Source organism: Notechis scutatus, chromosome 2 (assembly GCF_049901735.1).
Source record: "Notechis scutatus isolate UNSWTSFEM ecotype Mainland chromosome 2, rNotScu1.2, whole genome shotgun sequence".
In the NCBI taxonomy this organism is placed as follows: domain Eukaryota; kingdom Metazoa; phylum Chordata; class Lepidosauria; order Squamata; family Elapidae; genus Notechis; species Notechis scutatus.
The window spans coordinates 69,536,170-69,562,213 of NC_142010.1; the positions used below are offsets into that span (position 1 = coordinate 69,536,170).

Below are 26,044 nucleotides of genomic sequence, written 5' to 3' on the forward strand. Positions count from 1 at the left end.
TTGCATTTCTTGCTTTCTAGCTAGTCTTTAGATCTTCGGCTCTGCTTTTAAGCACAGCCGAACCTCCCTTAGGACTGAAGGTTCTATTATTCAATGCAGACTCACAGCAAGCAAATTTTATGTGACAGACTGAGTGAGCTGATGGCAAATAGATAGAACTCTGAATGAATCTGTGATTCTGTGAGCAACTCAATCTGCCTGCCTGCTTTTGGGTAAAAGTTGCTCTTTTTTTTATAAAAAATTCAGTATTTATATAAATATTTATAATATTTACATACAAGCCATGCCCAGCCAGTCACATGACCACCAAGTCACACCCGCAAATTAGGCCATGCCCACAGAACCAGTTAGTGGTCCCTGGGATTTAAAATTATGAGTTTGGTGGTCCCTGAGGTCCAAAAGGTTGGCGACCCCTGCTCTGGAAGGAACTCTTGGCTGGCCAATATTTTTAAATGCCGCAATTGGATGGAATCCAGTCTACACAACTCTATAACATTTCAGAACTGAAAACAATGCATTTATTATATGTTTAACATAAAAATATATGTGGTTCTGCATGCTGTGTAACATTTTTTTTAATAAAAATAAAATAGATATAAATGTAGGTTACATAACCACTGGAATAGCAGCTGGCCTGAAAGAAAAGACATGCATAGTAATCAACTTTGGGAAGCCAAAGGTGTTCACAAAAGAAAAACCCTCAGGCCTTATCTCACTAAATATAGAATAACTTATGTACATTAATTGGATCCAAAGGTACTTGAGGCCGACCTGTTTAAGCCATTTAATCCCAATCCTTTTAAACTGTTCTACAGCCTTTCTGTACCTGGAGCCAACTCACTGATGGTAAAGGCACTAATTGGCTGCTCTGCCTGACAAGGCCTGGGTTCAAAGCATTCAGTATTTTTTGCCAAAGGGCAACGGTTTAACTGTTCCTGGAGTTCCTCGGGCACGCAAGATGCGCGTATAAGGGCTCTCCGTCACTGCAGGCTGAGCCATTGGGCAAGGGAAGAAGTTGTGTAAGAATGGCTTCTTGATGGGAGGTTGACTCTTGGGCTGCAAGTTCTCATTATTTGCACAGAAGCGCTTTTTCATGGAAGCTGATGGCGATGACACGGCCGCTGTGTTTGCTGCCGCCTGGAGCTTCTGTATAGTCTGATATTGGTCTGCAATACAGGCAGCTTTTTTCCGCATATCCAGCTTCACCAGTATCATGTTATTCTGAAGTTCAGCCAAGGTCTGGTCCTAGAAAGAACATCCAGCCAAAAGATGATGATGGTGGTGATTTATCCAGACCAGAGGTCCTGCCAATCTGAGAGCTGCCTCCTAGCTCTATGAACTGAAAGGACACACTAATTTGTGCCTCTTCCAGGCTAACTAACACCATTTTGATCAGCCAGAAACCTGCTCAAACTGCATGAACAACAGCCTCGTCTACATAAGATCTGTTGATTGGGTTTGGAATGCAAACTGTTACAATACCTTGGAACAGGCATGATATTCCCCTCTGGAAAAAAAATCGAGGCCGGCCAAAAGAGACCCCCCCACCGCGCGCCAAGAAATCACTGCCCAGCTCCCTTTTCCTGCCGCTCAGCGGGCTCCGCTCGCACCGCCCAGGCTCTGCTCAGCTATCCGGCTGGGGCTGTCAGGAGTTGCTACCGCCGGCGCGGCTCCAGTCCCGCGTTGCCTCGGGAAGGGAAAGGCAAAACCAGGAGCCGCTGCTGCCGTTGCAAAGCGCTGCCGCGGCTCTTCCTTTTTGCCTTTCCCTTCCTGAGGCAACGCGGGACTGGAGCCACGCAGAGCCGCGCCAGCGGTAGCAACTCCTGACTCGGGGCCTCCGAGGGGAGGGGAAGGAGAAGAAGAAGGGGGGAAAGGGGGGGCGATTCCCAAAAAAATTGGAATTCCGATTTTAATCGGAAGAATATCATGTCTGTTGGAACCCAATGTTCATTGTTTCTGGGAGATGCGACAGGTACTAAAAAGGACCCAAACAAACCATATGACTTGCCACGTAAGTGTTTGTTTTGGCCGGGAAGAATTTTCTGTCTGTCCCTTTACCTTTGGCAGCAACCTTCCCAGCATGGCTGACTTCCTGTCCATTCCCCCTCTTCTTATAGCAGTATGTCAAGTACTAAACAAAGGCTGAGTACTAGGACATTTTCATGACAAAACGCACTGAGTACGAAATAAATAAGGGCTTGCGGCAGTCCAGTCTTCTCAAGCTTTTCATTTTTTAGTACTGTACTTGGTACAACCCCCCCACCTCCCGCCCCAAATTAAACGAAAATATAATTTATTGGGCTACTGCCTCTGCTTCACTGTTTTACATTTTCTTTATGCTGAGGGATTAATTTTGCAATTTGTTTAGAATACAAGGTTTTCAGCAAAGGATAAAAGTAGCCTATAGGAACAGATATTCAAAAGGGTAATAGAAAAAAAGAGCCTTACAAAGTAGCTACATTCAGCAGGCCTTTCCATACCTGTTTGATCAGGATATTGTCACACTTATTGAGGGCTTCGCGGAGTCTCCCAGCACTCGTGCTGTGACAACATGCTCTCTCGGCTGACTGGAACAACTCTCCAAGATTCAGCAGCTCTGAACGTAGCATCCTTATATTCTGAGAGAGCAAAGAGTCACATAATCAAGTAGAGAAAGAGGAGAAGAAAGCTTTTGATTATAAAAGGCAAGCTGCTCACCAGTGGAGAAGAGGAGCTAGAAAGAATACAGGTAGTCCTTGAGCTAGGACCATTCATTCAGCGATTGTTTAAAGTTACAGTAGTGCTGAGCAATTGGTCCACAAAATTATGGATGCCATCACAACCTCTTTACAGCCACTCAGGCATCCATTTTGTAATTTCAGTGTCACGGTGAGCTACAGTCATGTGATTGTCATTTGCAACCTTCCCTGTGGCTTCCCACAAACAAAGTCAATGGGGAAGCCAGAAGGGAAGGTCACAAGTTGCTCTTGTAAATTGCTCCCACTGCTTTTTCTCCTCCCTGGGAGTTCCACTACGGAGAACGCGATCCCAGAGAACCCATGCCTGCCTGCAGGGCCTGCCTTGACTGGCCTTCCCACAATGCCCTCCCAATCACATCCACACACTCCTTCCCATTCCTTGCCCAGGACTCCTGCCTCTACCCACTTAATATCACATGACATTTCATTTTATTACTGCGTCACTTAATGACAGCAATCCCTCTCTCGTGTGCTGTTGTAACTCAAGGACTGCCTCGACCAGCAACATCCAAAAGAAAAGAAAATCTAATTTTCTTTAGCGAGCTCTTGCTCCCTCTGTTAAAGTTACCTTTTGACCTTCTTCTAGTTTCCGGTCTAAATCAGCAGCAATGGGCCTTGCCGAAGGTGGAGGCTCCAGCATTTTTCGATACTTAAGCAGTTCTGTAGGAAAACAGGGCCAAGCGCCAGAAGACATTAAGCCTAGCAAATGAATTGCTAAGGTACATGGTGGCTTCCAAATCAGGCCCAAGCCCTAAAAGATAGAGATGTTTCCTGAGAAATACCAAATCTCTCTTGCTTCTTTCCCACAAAATAGAGCAGACTCACTGAAATTAGATGTAAGGAGGAGATTAAAGTGATGATGAAAATCATTATTTCTGCTTTTAAAGCCATCGTATACCTATGCGGGGATCAGCTTGTTACTCAAGGGAAAGCCACCAGTGCCATAGAGCACAGTTAAGAGGACTAAGTAACACAGGACAGGGGATAAAGTTTAACATTGGGCAGATGTACATCAACTTTCACAACACTCCAATAAATAAGGCAGTCTACCTTTCTCCAGATATACGGTCTGATCTCCATGCGAGATTATAAGAAGAGGGCCTCACCTTTGGTAGATGCACTCAGCTCTGCCTGGCACTTCTCTAGTGTATCTTTCACCTCCTGCAATTCTTGCTGCTTAGATGTGATTCGTCTGGATCTACGAAAAGGTTCTTCCATATCTTGTCTCTTGTCTGCTTTGGAATTTTCTTGTTTCGCCTCCTGCAAGGCAACTTCCAGCTCTTTTATCTTGTCGTCCCGATCCTGAAGGGAAAAAAAAAGATGCTTGAACTAGTAAATGGAGGGAAAGAAGCTGTGGAACTAAGGAGGGATCCCCCCAAGGTTCCTATAAAAATGTGTCACTCTTAAGTATTAGGCACGAACAACCAGGCCCACAGTTGTAGACTTCAAAAAGGTTAGCTGTACCATGTGCATTCTGCGGGCATCTCCCTATTCTGGTAGCTTTTGCTGGGATAGACTAGATAAAACTCAAAGGCATGAGGTGATTAGACCTTGCTCTCTTGTATTTAACTGAGACCGATTTCCCAGTTGAGCCCTCCCAGATGCCAGCTGATTGGTCTCCAAGTCTAAAGCAAATTATCACACATATAAAAACCTTCCACTAGCAAAGAATTTCCATTATAGAATCATGTATCTGCTTTCTTTGTTGTTAGCAATAGCCAGCATTTTATTTATTGACTGGGATTGTAAGACCGCCAAATTGTCAAGCAGCTCAAGGAAGCCTTACCAGCAGGTTCCTAACCTAACCCAGCAGGAAACAACCAAATAGCTGCCAACTCTTAAAAGAACGTCAGTTTTGGAGAAGAGATTGGGCCAACCTTGACATCCAAGTTTCATCTGGAGTCAGCTAAGCAGTTAAGAATTGCAGCAGAGCCTTTTTCTAAGAAGCTTCCTGTGGCACAAACCCACCAAAATGTAGACAATTTTAATGCCTACAAGAAGCTTTGGAATCAGACTGGAATGGAGAGAGGCATGCATCAATTACTAGAGGGCATCTAGAAGGCATCTTGGTAGGTCTCTCCACACCACATTACAAAAATGCTGAAGTTTAAAGGACATTGCTTCTCTAAACTGCCACCTCTTTGTTTGTGGCAGATGATAGAGTCCCTGTCTCCAGAAAACCCCAGTACATCGTCTACCTTTTTTTCCTACCTCAATTTCCTCCAGATAGTAGTCTGTCAGTGACACCTTCAGATTATTCAGTTTGTCTTCATAAAGCTCCTCTAACATATCCTTTTGAGAATCCATATGGTCACTACAGTAGACATGGAAGGAAAAAGGAAGAGGACACTGTAAAATGGGTGGATAGAAAGCCAAAGATCAATCCCAGGGGTTTCCTAGAAAGTACAGGTGGCTCCCACAGCAACAGTACCTGCTCCATTGCTCTCTCTGTTGTAAGTGTGCCATCATCTCATTGCATATTTCATCACGGAGACGCACCTCCAGCTGAAGCTTCTCCTGACGTTCCTTCAGCAGAAGCTCTTGCACAGCTTCAACTATATGCACAAGATCCTGGATTTTGGGATGGGGAAAATACAAAGAACATGGTGATTTAGGTTCAATGGGGCAGTCAACATCAGAAGGCATCACACACCCAACCACCCGATTTAAAAGTAGTGATCAATGATTAAATCAGATGCTCAAAAGTTGAAGGATCTTAAAGCCCCCGAGATATCCAGTTGAGCAGCTCTGAAAACTTCTCCATTCAGCAAATAAGGAAGGACCAACCTCTTACCTCCTTATCGTATGCAGTCACATCCGTTTCATCTTCGCTGTCTTCATCAGATTCTGCTTCTTCATCCAAAACGGACAAAGAGGCCTTACTAGTTTGAAAGCTGTGTTCCTTGATGAGTGAATGGATAGACAAAAGCCCCACCTTTGTAGGAACCTGGATAAGCTGTAAGAGACCAAGTTACCCTATTAACACAGTTTAAAACAAACAAACAATGGCACTCATTTCCTTCCATCTTATGCCAGGGCTACGCTGAGCAGAAGGTATTATGTTTTTGAAAAAGGTTTCCAGGACAAAGTGGCCCTGATGTTTACCCTCAGGAGGAAGCAACTTATGGGGGGGAAAAACACACCATATGGAACACTGCCTTAAAGCATCTGCATAAAGAATAGGTTACTTGAAACTGTGGCTCTTTGGGTGATTATCTTCTATATGCACATAGATTGTGAGCCCCCCCACACTGAAAATCTTCTAAAGCAGATTTTTGTTGGGAGCTGCCACCATAACATGCATGTGAAAGACAGCTCCTTCCTGTTCCCTCAGTCTTTTGAGAGCACTGAAGCAGCCTAGATCTCCAATCTTACATGCAACAATAATAATACAAGAGAAGCTTGACAGTAGGAATGCCCAGAGAACCACTGGAAAAACCAATTATAAATAAGTAACTGTTCGCTCTTTTATATAGTCTCTCACACACAATTAGCAGCCTCATTTCTTCAGATACCCTATCTCAGTAAAAAATAAATAAAGGGGAAAATCGTACATTCAGAGGAAGCACCAGATCACAAGCTACCCAAAACCACAGGAAATGGACTAGAACCAAGTAGCAACCTTACAAAAGTCCAGCAATTACAGGTCTCAGAACTGAGTTATAGAAGTGGTAGTATAGGTAGTAGAATGTCTTTTGGTGCTCCCTGGAGCGGGCAATTTAGGCCTGTCGCTATCACGTCCACAGTTTAATAGAACACTAGGGGGTTAATGGCATGAGGGAAAGCATATAGGTAGGACTTTCAGCCAGTCAACATTGAAGACTTTTGTTGCCACTGTTTCCTGATTGGAAAGCAAAGAATGAAGGTACCTTTGCAACTGATAAGGGTGTAGTTAAGAATTTATTACTGGCCTCCCAAAATTCAGCATAAATTGCTCAAACGTAATTTGTTTGCTTGACAAAGTTCTTGTCGTGAGTGATGGGTGAAACCAGTGGGACTCAGAGCAAGCAGGGTCCACAGCAAGCAACATCTAAATTTGTCCTAGTCCAGGGAGATAACTGCAGGAAAAAAATATATCTTGCTCCGTAACTTTTGTGTTGACAGCATAGGAGGAAGGACATCCTAGTTATTGGCTAGGTAGCCACAGTCAACCTTAATACCAATAATACTGCAGTGAACTATCCCATTCTAACCTATCTGTTTTCTATCCAGTAAAGAACTCAATAACTACCAAAATTAACTCCAATATTTCTTTTCTTACCTGGCTGGCAATGGCAGAGAACTTAGCCACATGGAGGGTCTCATCATATGATGAAGCACATGGGTTGATATTGACAATCATACAGGATTGCCCACGTCCCGTGAAAAAGCCTTGGAATACACGGGTTAGTTTGCTATCCCGGAAGGGCACCACATTCTGCTTTGACCTACTTAAAGAAATGAGAGAAGAGGATTTGTGCTCTGGAAATGCTAATACAAAATGTGATGCCTACCCCCCCACACACACACATCATTGTCCTCATCTTAACCTATTTCATCAGTATCTTCAACCACAAGGGCCAGACAAAGCTACAGACAGACAGCGAACACTAGAAGTAGAAATTCTTTTAACTTACTTGGTCTGATTGTGGCGCAAGATTGTGAGACATCGCCCGAGGGTGTGCAAGGAGGTATTGATGTTATTGGCTTCTTTCATACGGTCCCCGGTTCTCTGTTCTTTGCAGCGTTCTGAGCCAGCGAGGTCACACAGTGACAGCCTGGTGAAGAGAAAGAAGAGTGTTTGATGCAAGGCCTGGTCCCCTCCCCATCTCCACCACTCCCCTCTTTCGGTGGAATTTCGTCTCTCCTCCCCCCCGGGTTCTAACTTGAGGTGAGAAATTCTGACAATCAGTATGAGAATCCATGACAAGGTCCAGTCATAGTTTTGCTCTTTAATTCTGCTACTTTAGGATTTAGGTTGCCTTGTTCCGTACAGGCACAGGGGGGAAAGTCTTTTCCATGTCAGGTTAGACGTAAGAGTGAATATTTTACACCAACCCAAAGTTGTCATTCTGACAAACCCATGTCAAACTACTCAAGGCGGCTTGGCTTCCCTGTGCATATGGCCAAAACAAAGCTGTCTTTCGCATTCCCTTCAGGCCTTCCGTTTCCGCTTACTCGCTGATCTTTGGGACCATTTTACTGCTGCTTCCCTGAATGTGTAGAATTCGGATGGAGAAGATGCTGTGACTACAGAGAGCAAGAGAAAAGCTGTTTTTAGAAAATAAACCGGTTCAATTTATTAAGCTTATTTATTCTCATATTTCCCAATCCTGGGCAAATTAATTTTTTTGTACAGAGACACACTTTACTAATCATTCAGAATCCCAACACTCCCTGTCATCAACATGAGGAATATGACAGACCTGCGGCTAGAATTCTCATTCATGTGTGTGCTGGCAAAACTTTGATTTCTCCGGCCTACTTTCAGAAGTTTCCAGGCCTCTTCAGCATTTTGCACATTGACCCAGTTCAGATCTACAAAAACAAAGATGAGTCAGGGAACCGAAATAGCAGGAACTGGACTCAGCATTTATCTAGGAATCACCAGGGAAAACATCACACCTCAGTAAAAGGGACTGTGTCTGCTATCACTGCTTCAAGCCACTCAAAATATTAGATGACTGATCAGCTGGATTAATTATTCTGCCAATTTATATTGTGGGTGAGAAGGCTGGGCTATACCTTTAACATATGTATTTCCAGTATGATCCTCACAGAGCCGCAGTGTGGGCCTCTTGTGGTTTGGGTCAGATACAGGGGTCTCCAGCAAATCATAAATCAGCTCATTGTAAATCTCAAAGAAGGAAACCCAGATAGAAAATTGCATATCCTCTTGAGTCACAAATGAAACACAATCTCGGTCTGTCTTGTGAGGTTCTGTCTCTATCAGTGAAAGCGAAAACAAAACAAAAAGGTCATCAGTTATTGTAACAATTCATAGTTGACCCAATTAACAGACTTTCTGAAAATAAAAACCAAGCACATAGTTATTGTTCCTAATAACCCCAGCTTCCATACATTGTTTCCTTAGTGTTAAAGCAGAAGCAATATTTTCTTTTCAGACTAAATTTCTCATATATTTCTGAGTGCCACGTGCAAGTTTTAGCTTCAATATACATTATACCCTTCTACTTTATAAAGCCTACACAGCAACAAATTTAGCAATTCCTTGTCCAGTCATTGCTAAACCAGAAGATATTTGAAGGGGCAGTTTATAAGTTGCACTTCAGAAAAACCATACACCCAGTCCTTTTCTGTGAAATGTAATTGAAACATATTCTGACCTCCCCCACCTTTGGTTATGGCTGTTTGACAATAGGATTATGGATATTCTTATGAGTCATATGCTTCTCTTGTATTCCATTGTTTCTGAATGGCTTTTTACGACATTTCTTACTGCTGGAGGCTTTATAATTCATAGTTTTGAGGTGCTATGGTGCTTAGCTTTTCAATTCTACGGAAAATAAAACTGCCCCAAAACCAAGGTTCAGGACAATGCATACCTTCGAGCTGGCTCCAGTTTGTTGACTGGCAAACAGAGGAGAGTCCACCAATGCCACTGTCAATACTGCCACTTGTGGGTGCTTGCGATTGAGATGCTGTTCTCTGGCTTTTGTGCAAAGAAGTAAAGAGTTGCTCCTGCCAATCCAAAAGGAAGAATTACAGCAGGGATTTTGAACAGCTCATCCTCTTCCTTGCCCTTAAGGGTTTTGAGGCACTTACCTCCTTTACTCCACCGGAGATCAGAGTCTGCTTCTTGGTTTCCTCTTGATGACTCTGTTTGCTGTCCAGCCAATTTACTATGTTAGATAGGAAAGGTTTCAGGTCTGTGGCTTGGTACAACTGTGTCCCAATACTGTTGAATATGACGGCTAGGGAACGGGGCAGGATCCCTCTGTCAGTACCATCTCCTGCAAGCCAAGGACAAAGAAGCAAACAGTCAAGACAAGGGACCCCTATTAAGCAGAGGTTATTTGGAACATTATACCCCAAGCGCTGCTCACCTTGGATTGTATAAGTCTTCCCTGAATTAGTGACTCCATAGGTATAAACAAGCCAGTTCTTCCCACTGAGGACATCCTTTACCACTTCCTTCATTGTTGCATCAAAGAATGCTTTCTGGCCTACCTCTGGTCCAAAGATCTGCACATCAAATACTAAGGGTTAATGTCATCATACAGAGTATGGTTACTCTAGATGTATGCTTAACTACATCAAATTATCAGGAATTAATCCCCGCTTCTCCACAAGTTCTCTAATCTCCTTGCAGGAGTCCTGCCAAAAGTGTTTGAAACACCACTATCTCTACTGGTTTCAGTAGAGATCAGAGGAGCACCACCACATTAAATGCAAAAACATACCTGGGTGAAGGTGAATTTGTGCACTGCCTGGCCAATTCCTCGCTCAGTGCTTCTCATTGTAAAGGAATCTTTGGGTGCTTTGAGAAGAAGTGCATTGGCATTTTCTATGCAGACACAGCCCTAAGAAGTATAGTTAGCATTCAGTATCTAAAATCAACTGCCGCAGCAGCAAACCACTTTTCAACAGGCATTCTTAATTTTAAATATTTATATCCACCCAATCTACCAAAGTATCTTGAGTGTCTAATAGCACAATAATAATAGACTAAAATCTATCTATCCAGCCTTTGAGACTTCATTATAGCAGTGGCCAAATTGAGTCGATACCAAAAGATTGTGTATTGCTTTTCCATTTTTTGAAATATGCCTCTCTCCTTTATCTGAGAATTTCCATCTCATCTCCACCCATGACTAAGCAAGCATTCAGGAGCAGAAGGTCGAAAGTATTGTCGTTTGGTAAAATGAAAATATTAGCAACTATCCCTGGTATGTAAAGAATGTAGACTTTACCAAAGATTACAAATTTCTCTCTTTTGAATCATATACAATACAGGTGAATATTATATTATTTGAATATTATATACAATACAGGTAGTCTTCGACTTATGACCACAATTAAGCCCAAACTTTGTTGCTACCAGTGAGATATTTGTTAAATGAATGTTGCCCCATTTTACTGCCTTTCTTGCCAATTGTTAAATGAATCACTGCAGTTGTTAAGTTAATAACATGGTTACATGAATCTGGTTTCCCCATTGACTTCTTGTGAGAAGGTTGCAGAAAATGATCACATGACTCCAGGACACTGCAACCATCATAAATATGCCCAGTATCTGAGTTTTTATCACGTGACCATGGAAAAACTGTTATTAGTCACTTTTTGAGTGCTGTTATTTGAACTAAGTTGTAAGTTGAGGACTACCTGCATTCTGCCACCCCCATGCTCTTTTGCATATAAAACTCTGCAAACCAATTTCAAGTGACCCCCAACACCCAAGCAAAGAAACTGGCCTATCAAAGTTCTCCTACTGTTTCAGGTACTCACCTGATCCTCCTGCTTCTCGATTTCTGTGGGCTTCAGCGGCCGCACTCTTGCATACACTTTCACCTTTCCATTGCCACTGGGAACAGTCTATAGAATTTACATGTTGTTATTCCCTTACCAGTCTTGCAAAACAGAACTAGTATCAATCTGATTCACATACTAACATTCTACCATATTAAAAATAGAAGCTAACAACTCTAGCCCTTCCTCCCCTCCCTAGTAACCCAAGGACACTATAGTCCTGTATTGTAAACTGTAACACGATAAACATGGAGAGGCTGCACAGCACTAACAGGAAATAATTCAGAAGCAAGAAGTAGTTAGGGAGCATTAAGTTTGTTAGATTTAAAATAGGGATGCATTGCAAAAGAAATTCAGCTGCTCAGGGTTTGAAAAAGCCTTGGGCATAGCCACAAATTTACTGCAAGACTTGCTCCCAAACTGATGCTTAACATAACTGAAGACACAAGTTGTTACAAAAATTACATGAGGATGTAACCATATTTACCATGTTTCATTTTAAATACATGTAAATCAAATGCAATATAATGCTCATCATTGCCCTGGTTACTTTATAGAGTATGGTTCTAAAACAGGGGTGTCAAACTCAAGGCCTGCAAGCCAAATCTGGCCTGCGGGGTGCTTAGATCTGGTCCATGGGCCCACCCTGGAAACAGCAAAGGACTGGTCCATGATGCCTCTGCTAGCAAGAATGGGGCACAGGCAGGGTGCCCCCCCCCCACCGTTTTTGGTCTCCATAGTCCTCCAAGAGGCCTTCCAGGCCCAAAACGGGGCCACCAGAGTGCTCCAGAAGTCCGTCCTTGACTCAGGAGGTTATAAAAGGGAGGATAAATAAAATATTTTTCCTATCAGGCTTGCCGGATTCTGCTACTATAGCCTATGTCAACAATTTATAGCTCTAGTCTTCCTATGGAGTCAGTTTCTTGATCTGGTCTCTCTCATAAGGTGATCAAGTAGATCAAATAATTATTGAAAAAACAAAATCAGAGATATATACACCTCTCTATTTTTATAAGTTTATAAAACCATGTCTGTGGAGGTGCGGTCCTGTGTCAAGCCCACCATGGCCACGCCCTGCCCACCCCGCCCTCCAAAGTCAAACCCAATCCTGATGTGGCCCTCAATGAAATTGAGTTTGACACCCCTGCTCTAGAATAAGAAACATCCCACCCACCCCCATTGCCTTCTCTTCCACTTTGAATCTAAGCTGAAGGAAAAACCCCTCAGTTTGTATAGTGTGGAACATGTTACATTATCAGTTCTATTTAGATCACGTTTGGTGAGAAGACAGATGAAAGGGGAGGGTGTACCCTGTTTCTCCAACAATAGGGCCTCCCCCAATAGGAAGTCCCAGCATGTTTTATAGGCATGAAATGAAATTAAGCCCCTCCCCAAATTAAGGCCTATATTAAAACATGCGAAATGGGGGAATGGTGGGGAGCTTGCCGTTAGGAAGTACTTTTGTTGCACACCCGGATATGGTGCTGCCTGCGTTGACCCCGATACGAAGTGCCCCACCAACGCCGAGGTCAACATCCAAGCCGTCACCGCCCGTCCGAAGATGCAAGGGGAATTAAGTCACCCCCGAAAAGATGGCCTAGCCATTTTTTCGGGGCTCAAAATAAAATAAGACCCAGCCTTATTATATGAGAAACACGGTACTTCCTTATTTCTTCTTCCCATGTTACATGTATGAGCTGAGTCTCTGAAGAAAGCTAAAGTAAGTTGCTAGTTCAAAGAAATAACGAGCATTGGGTGTTAAATGGGCAAAACCAAACATCACATATTGATCCAGTACTAATTCTTTAAACCATGTCTAATAGGAATATTAGAGACTATCAAAAAAGTGAACTGAAAATCATATTGCACAAAAGATGCTAGGCTCTTAGGCCCCTTTATTTTCACATTATCAGAAATTCTAGAAACAAAAGGTCTTCCCACATGGGAAAGCTTGGGCTGATTTAGTAATGGCTCAATGCCATTCAGGTCCACCACCTGAAGCTTTGTGAAAGCACACAGATAGCATTGGAAGTCTATGAATCTATTATAGCAATATTAAATCCCTGATAATCTTACAGAAGTCCAGCAGAGCTGAATTTGGAATTCTTGCCCTGATATCACAGGGGACTAACAATAAAAATTAAGTTGTTCCAGCTTTTGGTAGAGATGAGACCCTCAGCCCAGCCCCTAACCTCCTCTTCATATCTCCTGTCCTCCTTAATGTTACCTGCTCTTGATATGCAGAGATGGCAGAGAAATCTGGCAAAAGAGCTCGCCGCAGTCCACATTCTGCCACGGTAGATTCCAGGACAGGAGAGACAGTAGCTTCTTCATCAGAAAACAGTCCAACCGGGGAGGCAAATCCCTGGGCCATGACAGCCAAGTGCTTTTCCTGCAAGAGCAGCAAAAGGAAGCATAGCCACTCCTGCAGGCCTCCCCATTTATCTTCAGGCTCTTGACTATTTCTAAATACAGCTTGGAGAGAACTACTGGGAGAAAATGGCTGCTCTGCATACCAACCAGCAGCAGGTCCAGGCAGGCCTCACAAGAGAGCTTCACATTGGGGGGGGGGGGGGGTTTGACCTCTATTAGCAGCTGCCTCTTTCCCTCACTGCAGCATATAGATGATTTAGAGCACACAAGCACATCCCAAACACGTGCACACACAATTTTTTTCCTAGACCAACAGATTTTCATCCAGGACTAGGCCCCTCTAGTATCAGAGGTAGCCTCAAACCTATGGATTTTACTACCTAGCCTGCAGTATGTGAAAGAGAAACCTTTTATCATCATCATCATCATTATTATTACTATTATTATTAAGGCGTCTATATCGGTGTAGGAATATTTAGCCAGCCGCGCTCACTCCTTTAATTCCGAAGGCGCTTAATAAAATCTGCGAAGCTCACCTGGAGGCCGTTACTGAAATCAAGAGGCCGCGTGGTCCCTCGTAAGTCGGGCGCTCGGAACACCCAACCCTGGGACTCAACCTCCAGTATAAAGCGAGGAGAGGTAGTTCAAATGAGAGTCTCACCTACTACTTCCACCTTCCTGCTGTGTCCCACTCGGCGGCCGCCCGCTCGGTAAGCCACTTAGATTTTCTTTTGCGACCTCTTTTCAAACCTCGCGGCCAAATCCGCTCAGCCAATCAAAGAACGGGATACGCCGGAACCAATCGCTGCCCGGGACGCATCTACCGAGGAGCCAATCGAGTCAGAGGTTGCTTTCCCGGTTCACGTGAGGCTCTTTTTGTACTGTGGGTGGGGGTGGAGATTGCTTTATTTCCTCGGATAGGTACCGCGACCGGGGGGTTAAACTTAAAGGAGTCACGTTTTCGCAATCAAAACAGATGCGATTGTCGCACGCCCATACAGCAGTGTTCTACAGTCCACCATCTACCCCAGTGGTTTTGCAAAACTTGGCACTGCAAGACCTGTGGCTTTTTAACTTGCAAATGCTGGCTGGGGAATTCTAGGAATTGAAGTCCACGCATCTTAAAGTTGCCAAGTTTGCACACCACGGCTTTAACTCTTCACGCTCCCGAAATTGCATTCCAGAAATTGCATTTCTGGACCTATCAGATTTGGAAGCACAGTACTGGTCTTGCTCTCAGCAAAGAAATATTTGCGTCAGGTTTATATTTTAATACAGAAGGTTCTTAAAATGAACATAAAACCAGAGGTTTTCCTTTTAGACTACTGGAGAAGGGGAGGGGCAAATGGAATTTTGTTACTATGTTGCCTGCAGTGAGAATTTTTTGTGCACAAAATGGAAAGACATAACCAGAGATTAGACTGGCCCCCACTCTGATTCTCTTCTGGAAAGCATTGAAGACCTGGTCCTGCCAGTGGGCCTGGGGAACCCAGAGCGGGATGGAGCTCATGAAGTTCATGTGCTTCACAACTGACATGACATACAGTCTCTCATAAGCCTACTGGGTGTTCTTTGCCACCTTAATAGCTTAGAAAGTGCAGTGAAAATAAGCAGAAAGCTTGGTAAATGGAAGGCAACATTCTCTGGAGCTTTCATCATATTCAATGTAAAGCAAACAATTACATTAAACATCTTATCTGGAAACACCACTCCTGAGCTCATGGCAGGAGAAAAAAATGGAAACTTGAATAATCCACCTTTCCCCATTTTTTTGAAAAGCTTTCTTTACTTTTTTTCTGAGAAAGGTTTGCAGAAACATGGGTTCTTTTCCTTAATTCATATAACCATGGATGTCACAGAGAAGAATCCAACTGTTCACAAACCCCTTGTATGATAGGGATAGTTTCACACTTTTCAAATCTTCCTAACTCATTCCTAAATCACTCATACTGCAGATTTTCATTAAATTGAAAGAGTTTCAATTCAATAAAAATATTCATCTTGAAAATATGCTTTTAAAATATGTTTTGGAAAAATAAATGTTACATAATTGTCATAAGGTGCAGAGTCACTTTGCAGAGTGAATAGCTGACAGATAAATTTAATAAATGAATAGGAATATGTTTTTGTAGCTCCTTCCGAGTACAGACTCTCAAAAAGTTTGATATGTTCCAACAGCAAAGTTTCATTTAGGCTATGGCCTACTGCTTGTCTTCATTTTTTATTTCCCAAATTTTACTTAAGAATTCTGAGCCAAGAGATAATGATTTAAAAGCGAACAGTAAAAGAAACACAATATAGTATTTTTATTATTGTCTAAGAAACCAATGAATTTCCAAATATTAAACAAGTCTTCCAATGAACAAAATATGACACACATTCTATCATGAAGAATCTTAAGAAAAGAAAGTGAGGTGTCATGTGATGCTAAATTAGTAAACAAACAAACTTTTTCCTTAAAACAAGACTTCAGGAAACAGGGTTGAACTGTTAACTTCTGAACATGCAACTGCCCTTTTCAATTCTTCAGCACCTGCAGAACAGAGAAAAAAGTAAAATTTTCAATGTTTCCGCCATTGTTAAGTAAATCTGGCTTCCCCATTGACTTTACTTGTCAGAAGGACGCAAAAGAGATCACATGAATACAAGACAATGGAACCGTCATAAACACATGACAGTTGCCAAGTGTCTGAATTTTGATCACCTGACCACGGGAATGCTGCAACAGTTGTAATTGTGAAAGCAGTCATAGATCACTTTTTTCAGTGCCATTGTACCTTCAAAACGGTCACTAAACAAATGGGTATCAGTAAAGAACTATCTGTATATTTGGGAGATGTAAGCAGGGATACTATTGCTTGTGGGGCGGATGATTGACATAGCACCATCTTTTGCTTTCCAGGCATGAGAACCTAGTAGAGGAATAAGGAATGTGATTTCTCCAGTTCAGAGATGAACTTCTTACCTTCTCACAAATCCTCGCATTTCGTCTGAGCACAGGAGTGCCTCACCCAACATCTGGAGTTGCTCCAGCACTTCCTGCTGCATCTCCACAGCAATGCGATGGATGTGGTGGCTGGAGTTATTGTACATGATGGCATTCTGAAACATCAGCATGAGATCACGTTGGAACTGGACCATGTGCTGAATCTGGCCTTTGGACAGGCTTCTCTTTATGGAGGAAAGATCCATTGGTCTTAAGAAAGGCAAAAAAAAAGCACAGAGTTCAAGCTTTGTGTAATAATTTACAGAGTTTGCAAAATAAAAAGGATGCTTCTCAGATTCTTTTCCATTATCAATACACCAGAACTAGTGAGAAATCAAGTTAAAATTGGACTAATAAAAGCAATTAGATGCAAAGCTGTCGTTTGTGTTACAAGATATTTAAACTTAGAACAGAAAACTAGGTTTTCAATAGTACTCAACCTTTGATAAAGTAATAGCAATTCTAAATGCATTCCCTTAACATTGTTATTTAATACTGATATTTATCGTATGCACTATCAGGTAGCATAGGATCAGTTTATGATTATGCTGTATCTCAGAGAAAATAATTATACTGAAGCAAAAATAAGTATTATAGAACTTTCAAGGCTACATCTATTACACTTTGTGGGTAAGCAATATTGAACAAAGTATAGAAAAGGAAATACTAAGCCAAAGAAATTGAAAGCTTGACAAGAAAAAATAATAAATATTTTAAGACTAATAAATATAGCATAAGTTTTTGTGGCTTACATTCCTTTCATCAGCTTCATGCAGTGTCATTTTGAGAGAGGAATGTGTGTGGAGGTATATAAGCAAAAGAGAGATGGGACAGTAAGAAGAAAATCTAATGTCTAACAAGGTACTTGCAAATAGGGGCAATTCAGGAAACAATATGCTATGAAGTCTCTTACAGTATTGAGTTGAGTAACACGTGTGCATGAATGGAAGCTGGGAGAACCGTAAGTTTGTGACCCAAATACACTGCTCAAAAAAATAAAGGGAACACTTAAACAACACAATGTAACTCCAAGTCAATCACACTTCTGTGAAATCAAACTGTCCACTTAGGTAGCAACACTGATAGACAATTTCACATGCTGTTGTGCAAATGGAATAGACAACAGGTGGAAAGCATAGGCAGTTAGCAAGACATCCCCAATAAAGGAGTGGTTCTGCAGGTGGTGACCACAGACCACTTCTCAGTTCCTATGCTTTCTGGCTGATGGTTTGGTCACTTTTGAATGCTGGCGGTGCTTTCACTCTAGTGGTAGCATGAGACGGAGTCTACAACCCACACAAGTGGCTCAGGTAGTGCAGCTCATCCAGGATGGCACATCAGTGCGAGCTGTGGCAAGAAGGTTTGCTGTGTCTGTCAGCGTAGTGTCCAGAGCATGGAGGCGCTACCAGGAGACAAGCCAGTACATCAGGAGACGTGGAGGAGGCCGTAGGAGGGCAACAACCCAGCATCAGGACCGCTACCTCCGCCTTTGTGCGAGGGACAGGAGGAGCACTGCCAGAGCCCTGCAAAATGACCTCCAGCGGGCCACAAATGTGCATGTGGTTGCTCAAACGGTCAGAAACAGACTCCATGAGGGCGGTATGAGGGCCTGACGTCCACAGGTGGGGGTTGTGCTTACAGCCCAACACTGTGCAGGACGTTTGGCATTTGCCAGAGAACACCAAGATTGGCAAATTCGCTACTGGTGCCCTGTGCTCTTCACAGATGAAAGCAGGTTCACACTGAGCACATGTGACAGACGTGACAGGGTCTGGAGATGCCGTGGAGAATGTTCTGCTGCCTGCAACATCCTCCAGCATGACCGGTTTGGCAGTGGGTCAGTAATGGTGTGGGGTGGCATTTCTTTAGGGGGCCGCACAGCTCTCCATGTGCTCGCCAGAGGTAGCCTGACTGCTATTAGGTACCGAGATGAGATCCTCAGACCCCTTGTGAGACCATATGCTGGTGTGGTTGGCCCTGGGTTCCTCCTAATGCACGACAATGCTAGACCTCATGTGGCTGGAGTGCGTCAGCAGTTCCTGCAAGATGAAGGCATTGATGCTATGGACTGGCCTGCCCGTTCCCCAGACCTGAATCCAATTGAGCACATCTGGGACATCATGTCTCACTCCATCCACCAACGCCACATTGCACCACAGACTGTCTAGGAGTTGGGAGATGCTTTACTCCAGGTGTGGGAGGAGATCCCTCGGGAGACCATCCATCACCTCATCAGGAGCATGCCCAGGCGTTGTAGGGAGGTCATACAGGCACGTGGAGGCCACACACACTATTGAGCCTCATTTTGACTTGTTTTATGGACATTACATCAAAATTGGATCAGCCTGTAGTGTTTTTTTCCACTTTAATTTTGAGTGTAACTCCAAATCCAGACCTCCATGAGTTGCTAAATTTGATTTCCATTGATAATTTTTCTGTGATTTTATTGTCAGCACATTCAACTAGGATATGACCAAAGTATTTAATAAGAATATTTCATTCATTCAGATCTAGGATGTCTTATTTTTGTGTTCCCTTTATTTTCTTGAGCAGTGTAGTTCTCCTGATTGAAATATCCATTTTTTTCAAGGGAAGAAGTTCCACTGTTTTTTTTCTGAGAACCTAACAAACCTAGATGGATGGCATCTTATACTGGACTTTGGCCTGTCACTGTATTTTGCTTTTCTTTGAAGTGACTTTCTCCTTCCCATCTCCAGAACTTTGAATCATACCTTCTGTTCTCAGGGAGATAGATTTAGCCATGTTCCACTATTTCCTGGATTTAAAAAAATCACTGTTCCTTCCCTTTCTATTTATCAACATGTGTATGTACATAGAGGGGGAAGAGATATAACATTAGTACCAGTCAATGATTAACTGCAGAAAGCCATTTCAAGCCAGAAAAAGCTCTCCAGCTTTGCAGTATCAAATTCATAACCTACCTTTCAAAGAGCTGATAGAAGAAAGTAAAAAGGACGTGATACAAACCAGGGTGATGGCTCCTTACTTATCACATGACATTACTACAAATTAGTAGTAAAGTGCTCCTGCGTCCCAATAATTCCATTTTTCTTCTCCTACTGTTGCATTTCTTTCCCTGTTGCATTTCTGCTATAGCTAAAACATTTGTCTCATTGAGATAATAACCCTATGTTGCAGGCATTTTTCTTTTACATTTGACAGGCTACTTGCCATGCTCCCACTTCCGTTGCATAGTTCAGGAGAAAACACTAGGAGAATTTAGTGGGATTACACACTTCATAGGTTTCCCTAAATAGTACAGGAGGAGTTCAAAGCATTTCATGGCTAGAAGGATTAGGGGTAGGGGAGAAAACTCAGTGGTTGGCATTGATTGGTTTCCGAACTCACCTACTGGCTTACTCAGACTGAGCAATGATTGGCTGAAGGTTCTCCCTGTGATTTCCCATGCTAAAATGCATTTGGGAGTTACAGATGAGGCCAAAGCAGGGGAAAAGTGGATTAAATTTAAACTGTATTGGGGATTACTTGGAAAGGGAATGGATTGGGTGGGGGTGGGGGGCAAACTTCCAGAATTTCTCAACACTCATCTCATAAGCAGTACAGGAAGAACAATTCCTTGCCATGACAAAACAGAAATCAGGACTACAAAATATATTGCAGATAGAAAACTATTTTCCAATTGCCAATTTCTCATAAGCAGCGGACAGGGACAGAGGAGGAAAAGCAACTGAAAAACACATCTCTCACTAGCACTCCCTTTTCTCTCACTGACCTTTTGACCACATCTTTGTAACCAGGGGCCTGTTTCTCTGAAACTGGCTTCAGGAAGGGACCGCTGTATCTAGGGAGAAAGACCAAAAAGTGAGCTAGCAAACAAAGCCCATCCTTTCCTTTCGGATTAATAGTGCTGTTCAGATTAATAGTGAAAAGGCAGAAGGATGAAAGTCAACTCCTCCAATCAGCCCAAAATCATTACAATACTAAAGTAATATTTTGAATGTTGATGTTCGTATACAAAAGCATCTGGAAGTAGCTTATGGAATATAAAACACACAAAACAAAAGCAGATTCTCCTCAAAGCAGTTCTTGAAACATTCATAGACAGTCTAAAACTCTAAATGAAAAAAAAAAGAGCTCAGCGAACACTTAAAAGTTGTAAGTTTGGATCTCTTAGAGTTCAAGGGAGACAGATTCTCTCAATCTCAAAAGATTCACCCAATCTTAGAGCATGCAGTAGAACTTCCTCTCACAGTAAAAGTTATCAGCTCTGCACGGTGAAGACGGTTCACCAGGTACCTTGTATAGGGCCTTATACCTAATAAGCAAAAACTTAGAAACTATTCAATAGCTAACTGGTCACACCAGTTATGGGCATGACACATACTTTCTTGTTGACCTCTACTCTAGCTGATTTTTTTAGTCATCTTCTCCTCAGTGGTCAGTAGTTTACCTATGACCAGCCACCATCTTCCAGATAGATAATAGAGTTTTCTTGAAGAGCAAATGCTGTTGAAGTGGGTCATCTTGATTCAAGTGCATCCTGGATAGAAAAGAAAAAAAAGATTCATTTGCATTTGTGAATGGGAAACTGAAGAGGCCAGGAAAAACAGATGACAAATCCTTCAGTTAAAAATGCAATCTTAAGAACCTCAGAAGTATGCTTTTTCTGTTGTAGTTCCTACCCTCTGGAACACCATAACCCCCTGCCCTGCCCCCACCCCCCCCAAAATAAGATTGGAACCTACCTTCTGGCCTTTGATGAAACATCGAAGACCTGGATGTGCTCCAGGGCTTGGGAGATGGAAGGCTAGATGGTCATTGTCAGTCTTTGCCAATTATTTTATTTGGCCAGAGTGGACTGTTTTATCCTTTGCTAATATGATTTTTTCCTATTATTTAATGTGTTATTTACCTGCCTAGCTGCCAGACTCACATTTGGGTAGTTATATGAATTTATTTAATAAATAAATGTATCCGTGAGTTAGGTGGCATAGAAATATTATAAACAAACAGCACTTTTTAAAAATTCATCTGATACGTGTTAAATCAACTACCAAACCTAATAATAGTTTATTCCTTTACTGAAAAGAGTTGTACAACTCAACCAACCCACATAATTGTTTTGATTCAAAGCTATTTCTACAGTTGCATATACTGTACCCTGTTGGAAGCCACTTATACAGTCTCCAGAAAAACAGTCGTTTTCTAATAGCACTCTTTACTTCAGGTTTTGATACTCTTTTCTCCCTCCTTTATTGGTCAGAACATTTATAAAATGGCCCAACTCCCCCAAGAGTTTTAGGCTGCAATATCTACTTATCTAAGAGGATTTTCCTATTGAATTCAGTGGACATCTTTCTAAATAGATATGTATAACGTTGTGCCATTTAAAGTAGGGAAAAAAATCCATTCCAAGTCCATTACTTATCATTACTTACAAAGGCAGGGAGGCTGTACTTGTGGAAGGAGAGCTTATGAGGGGTGTTCCATAAGGACTGGAGTCGTCATTGCTATAACTCAAATGGAAATCACTGTCTTTCCAATCCTCAGTTTGATCTTCAGTGTTTTCCACGGCCACCTCCTGATGATCACATAGCAGGAATTAACCTCTTGGCAAAATAACAGTAGGAATCCTAAACCCCATGAAATTTAGCTATGAAGTTCCAGTATGGAAAATGCACTTCTGTGGGAGAAGTAGTACCAAATACCTCACCCCTCAAAAAAATTAAAAACTTTATGAATTCCTTAGATCTTAAGAACTACCATTTCTTAGCTAATATATGCTTTGTAGGGAAGCTATTTGAAAGGGTAAAGACTATACAATTGCAGGCACGCTTGAAAAAAAAAGGATTATTCCTCTATTTCATCCACTCCGGGTTCAGTTTAGTTTATGGAGTTGAATGAGCCTTGTTCGGCCTTATAAGACAATTTGAGGAGTTCAGGGCACCATATTGTAATGTTTCAGTTTTTCCCCGAACAGGTTTTTCCTGAACACCATCACTCTGCTAAACAAACAATTCCCTCAACACTGTTCAACTATTTACAAAGTCTGCATTACTATTACTTTTCTCATCACTTATCCATCCCCTCCCACTTGTGACTGTATGACTGTAACTTTGTTGCTTGTATCCTTACAATTTATATTGACTGTTTCCTAGTATGATTTGATTGCTTATTTGTACCCGATGACTATATTAAGTGTTGTACCTTATGATTCTTGACAATGTATCTGTTCTTTTTATGTACACTGAGAGCATATGCACCAAGACACACTAGGCCAATAAAGAATTCATTCATTCATTCATTCATTTCCTACTTATAGAGACATATTCAGATGCAAGCATAGGATGACAGTAGCTCAGCCTCTCATAGTTGGCTGTAAGTTTCCCAAGGATTCATTCTCTCCTGCCCCCCCCTCTCCCGCCCTCCTTCCCTCTCTCTCTCATTTAACCAAATGGCTTGACCAATCTAAGTTATATTTAGGAGGTCCTTTGGAAGGTACCAAATCTATGATTTTGGAGTCCCTTATATTTAGGATATTTGTATTCATTTATGTATTATGGGTATTACTATCCTGCATTTTAGAGCTTTTTATGTTAAGATTTTTTTAAAAAAAATATAATTCTCCTATATTATGTTAAATCAGGGGTGTCAAACTCAAGGCCTGCGTGCCGTATCTGGTCCGCAGGGTGCTTAGATCTGGCACACACAGCTGCCCTGGAAACAGCAAAGGATCAACCTGCGGTGCCTCTGCAAGCAAAAATGAAGCTTGGGAGGACTGTGTGCAGCCCACCCGGGCTCCATTTTTGTTGGCAGAGGGTTGCAGGAGGCCTTCCCAGCTAAAAACGGAGCTCTGGAGTCTATTTTCACTGACAGACCACTTGGGCCACCACAACGTGGAACTTACTTACAAGGGATTCAGAAGCTTTTTCACCCTCCGCAAAACATGCTTAAGGAGGGCAAGATGGAGCAGCCAAGCAATGCCTTTTGATTGACAGCTTTGGAGCTGGATATTTAGCAGTCCACAAAAGCAAAAGATAAGATTCTCCATTGATCATCCAACCCAAGTAATCTACTTATAAAACAGTGTTCTGAGCAAGCCATAGCTTACCATTCTAGTTGGTCGCATCTCTTTCTTCCGTATTTTCCATTCACAAGGAGTTTGCTTCATAAGCTCTAAAGTTGAGGCCTCATCTACGTCCATGTCGTGCGTGACTTTCTTTCCTGAATCCTCATCAAACTGGTTATCCTGAAACTTAGAGCATCCGGGCTCCTCACATAAATCAGGAAGTCCTTCCATGGCCTCCACTTCCAGGTTCATGGCCGGCAACCCTTCCAAGACCTGCAGTGCCCAATTTCCCTTTCTCTCCTTAGCTTGCTTTTTAAAAATTTCTGAGTGACTTTCCTGCCCTGATTCTTCCTCTTTGGCTACAAGTGATCCTTTTGTGGCACCTTTGTGAGCCAAGGCAAGCCTTCCGTTCTGCTCCCCAGCACCAGAGAAAACCTCAGAACCCTGTGCCAAGTAAGGGTTGCTAACACGAACTGGCTCCATTAAATATGTTACCTAGAACAAAAGGTAAGAAGTTAGCAGCTGAGGCTTGTAATTAAAACCACTCTCAGAAAAGCACACCTGAGGCTATTTTTCTTTCAGATATTATGTTCTTTCTTCTTAATGAGCATGCTTTGCAGCGACACTGAAACCACATCCCTAGCTTGGCAGTTTTTCACCTCCAATCCTCCAGGATTTGTACAGCAGGAATCTGTTGGCTAGGCCCTAAGAGTTGTGGCCAGTCTTGCCCAAAGGGCATTAAGCCAAGGATGGCTAAAATAGAATAACATATGTTCTCAGAGTTTAAGCAGTCTTTTCAGGTCTCCTGAAAATTATTTAGTGTCCAGGTGCCAATAAAGGCTAATTGTCATTAGCAGATTGCATAAGACTGGAAAGAAATCTCAGAGATTTCAGCCATTTTATTTTGGGACAGTTAAAAGTATCTTGGGGATCCATTGGAAGTTACTTTGCTAACCTGATAGAGAAAAAGAATATAAGGTGGCAACAGCATCAGAATTAGGCCTCCTGTAAGCAGTTAAGGCCACCATTACTCGGCCTTATTTTTGAAATAGTAAAAAACATTAACCTTTGCTCATGTTTATCACTTAGTTCCTGACTTTCTATCCTTATTGAAATTTGCTTCTGTAGGCAGACTACCCATTTTACTGAGAACTTTAATCTCAGACCCCAGAGAAAACTAATATCATATCCCACCACTTGAAGTCCTCCCTACTAGCTGCTATACCTCAGACAGAAACCTCAAGAGGGCATCCTCTTTGCATTTCCCACTCTCATCTTGCTCTCCTTCATTAGCATATTCCCACACTGTGGAGTCACCGGCTTCCAACTGGTTCCTTGTTTCCTGGCTGCTACTCTCTTCTAACTTCTCCTGAGCATCATCTTCCGTTTCCTTCCAGCTGCTCAGTTCCTTTAGATCAAGGTCTAAGCTAGAGTCTGGAGAACTACAGAAGGATTTGCAGCAGCTGCTCTTCTCGGACTCCGTGAAGTATTCTTCTTTGGATTCCAGCCAGGTCCACACGTGACCCATCTAAAAAGGTAGAGAGGGAAAAGTTTGTTGTGACATATGCAGTTGCTTATTTTCCTTTTGAGACATTCTAAGGCTACGATCTCCCAGATCTGAAGTGACTCTAAATAGGGTAGCAATGCCCCATACAAAATGAACAAGTTGGGGTGTGTGTGTGTTCTTTTGGACTCAGGGTTCCTGTTTGAGAAGTCAGTAGCAGCCATGGCCAGAAAAACCTTTGAACAAATCCATTTTGTATATGAATTATGCCCATTTTTGGATTGGGAGGCTTTTCTCCTAACCATTCACCTTTTTGGACTATTGTAATGTATTATTCCGCATGAAGACAATTTAGAAGCAGTGTTACATTCAAGGTGCAATTCAAGGTGCATTAATAAAGCTCAGTATAATTCAGGGTTGAAGCCACTTGTTTCCAATGGTTTCCATTCATCCCACCATATCTGGCAGAGCGACCGTGCTCCCAGGTTCCTGGAATGCCATCTTGTTGGACCCAGGAGGTTATGCTTTCTTTAGTACAGTGCATGCTCTTTGAAACTACCTTCCCTATATTCAGATGACCCCACCCAACCCTACAAGCTTTCCATAGGACACTGAAGGATCAGGCCTTTTCCTTAGACATTGGGGCCAGCATAGTAGCTGATCCCAGAATGTACATTTCTTCATGAGAAAATGTTGTCTGGGTATCTCATAATAGAAAAACGTTTGGAGCTTCAATTATGTTGTGTAGTTTGTACGGGTAGTCCTCAACTTACAATTGACCCCAACATCTTTATTACTAAGCGAGACATTTGGTAAGTGAATGCTGCCCCATTTTATGACCTTTCTTGCCACAGTGGTTAAGTGAATCACTGCAGTTCTTAACTTCATAACATGGTTATTAAATGAATCTGGCTTCCCCAATG

The 26,044-nt window shown here is 42.3% G+C and overlaps 2 protein-coding genes across 4 annotated transcripts; both read right to left on the minus strand.

The window, feature by feature from the left end:
* Positions 1-490: 490 nt before the first annotated feature.
* KIF20A (kinesin family member 20A) lies at positions 491-14,345 on the minus strand. 2 transcript variants are annotated; one of them, XM_087955040.1, is made up of 19 exons: positions 14,242-14,345; positions 13,435-13,599; positions 11,187-11,273; positions 10,142-10,261; positions 9,785-9,923; positions 9,504-9,691; positions 9,284-9,419; positions 8,463-8,663; positions 8,144-8,255; positions 7,896-7,967; positions 7,355-7,495; positions 7,000-7,168; positions 5,533-5,694; positions 5,170-5,309; positions 4,950-5,052; positions 3,845-4,040; positions 3,307-3,398; positions 2,481-2,618; positions 491-1,245 (listed from the first exon to the last, which is right to left on the minus strand). In XM_087955040.1, exons 2-19 carry the CDS (start codon positions 13,579-13,581, stop codon positions 898-900), a joined length of 2,691 nt encoding a protein of 896 aa, XP_087811166.1. In that variant the 5' UTR covers positions 13,582-13,599; positions 14,242-14,345; the 3' UTR covers positions 491-897. The 2 variants fall into 2 exon arrangements, with proteins under 2 accessions (XP_087811166.1, XP_087811167.1); XM_087955041.1 differs by having other exon boundaries at positions 14,246-14,336.
* A 1,638-nt stretch (positions 14,346-15,983) lies between these two features.
* On the minus strand, positions 15,984-25,145 carry LOC113415795 (bromodomain-containing protein 8-like). 2 transcript variants are annotated; one of them, XM_087955047.1, is made up of 7 exons: positions 24,843-25,145; positions 23,660-24,112; positions 21,987-22,129; positions 20,999-21,088; positions 20,321-20,389; positions 16,546-16,776; positions 15,984-16,113 (listed from the first exon to the last, which is right to left on the minus strand). In XM_087955047.1, exons 1-7 carry the CDS (start codon positions 25,143-25,145, stop codon positions 16,107-16,109), a joined length of 1,296 nt encoding a protein of 431 aa, XP_087811173.1. In that variant the 3' UTR covers positions 15,984-16,106. The 2 variants fall into 2 exon arrangements, with proteins under 2 accessions (XP_087811173.1, XP_026529143.2); XM_026673358.2 differs by lacking the exon at positions 15,984-16,113 and having other exon boundaries at positions 16,542-16,776.
* Positions 25,146-26,044: the final 899 nt, after the last annotated feature.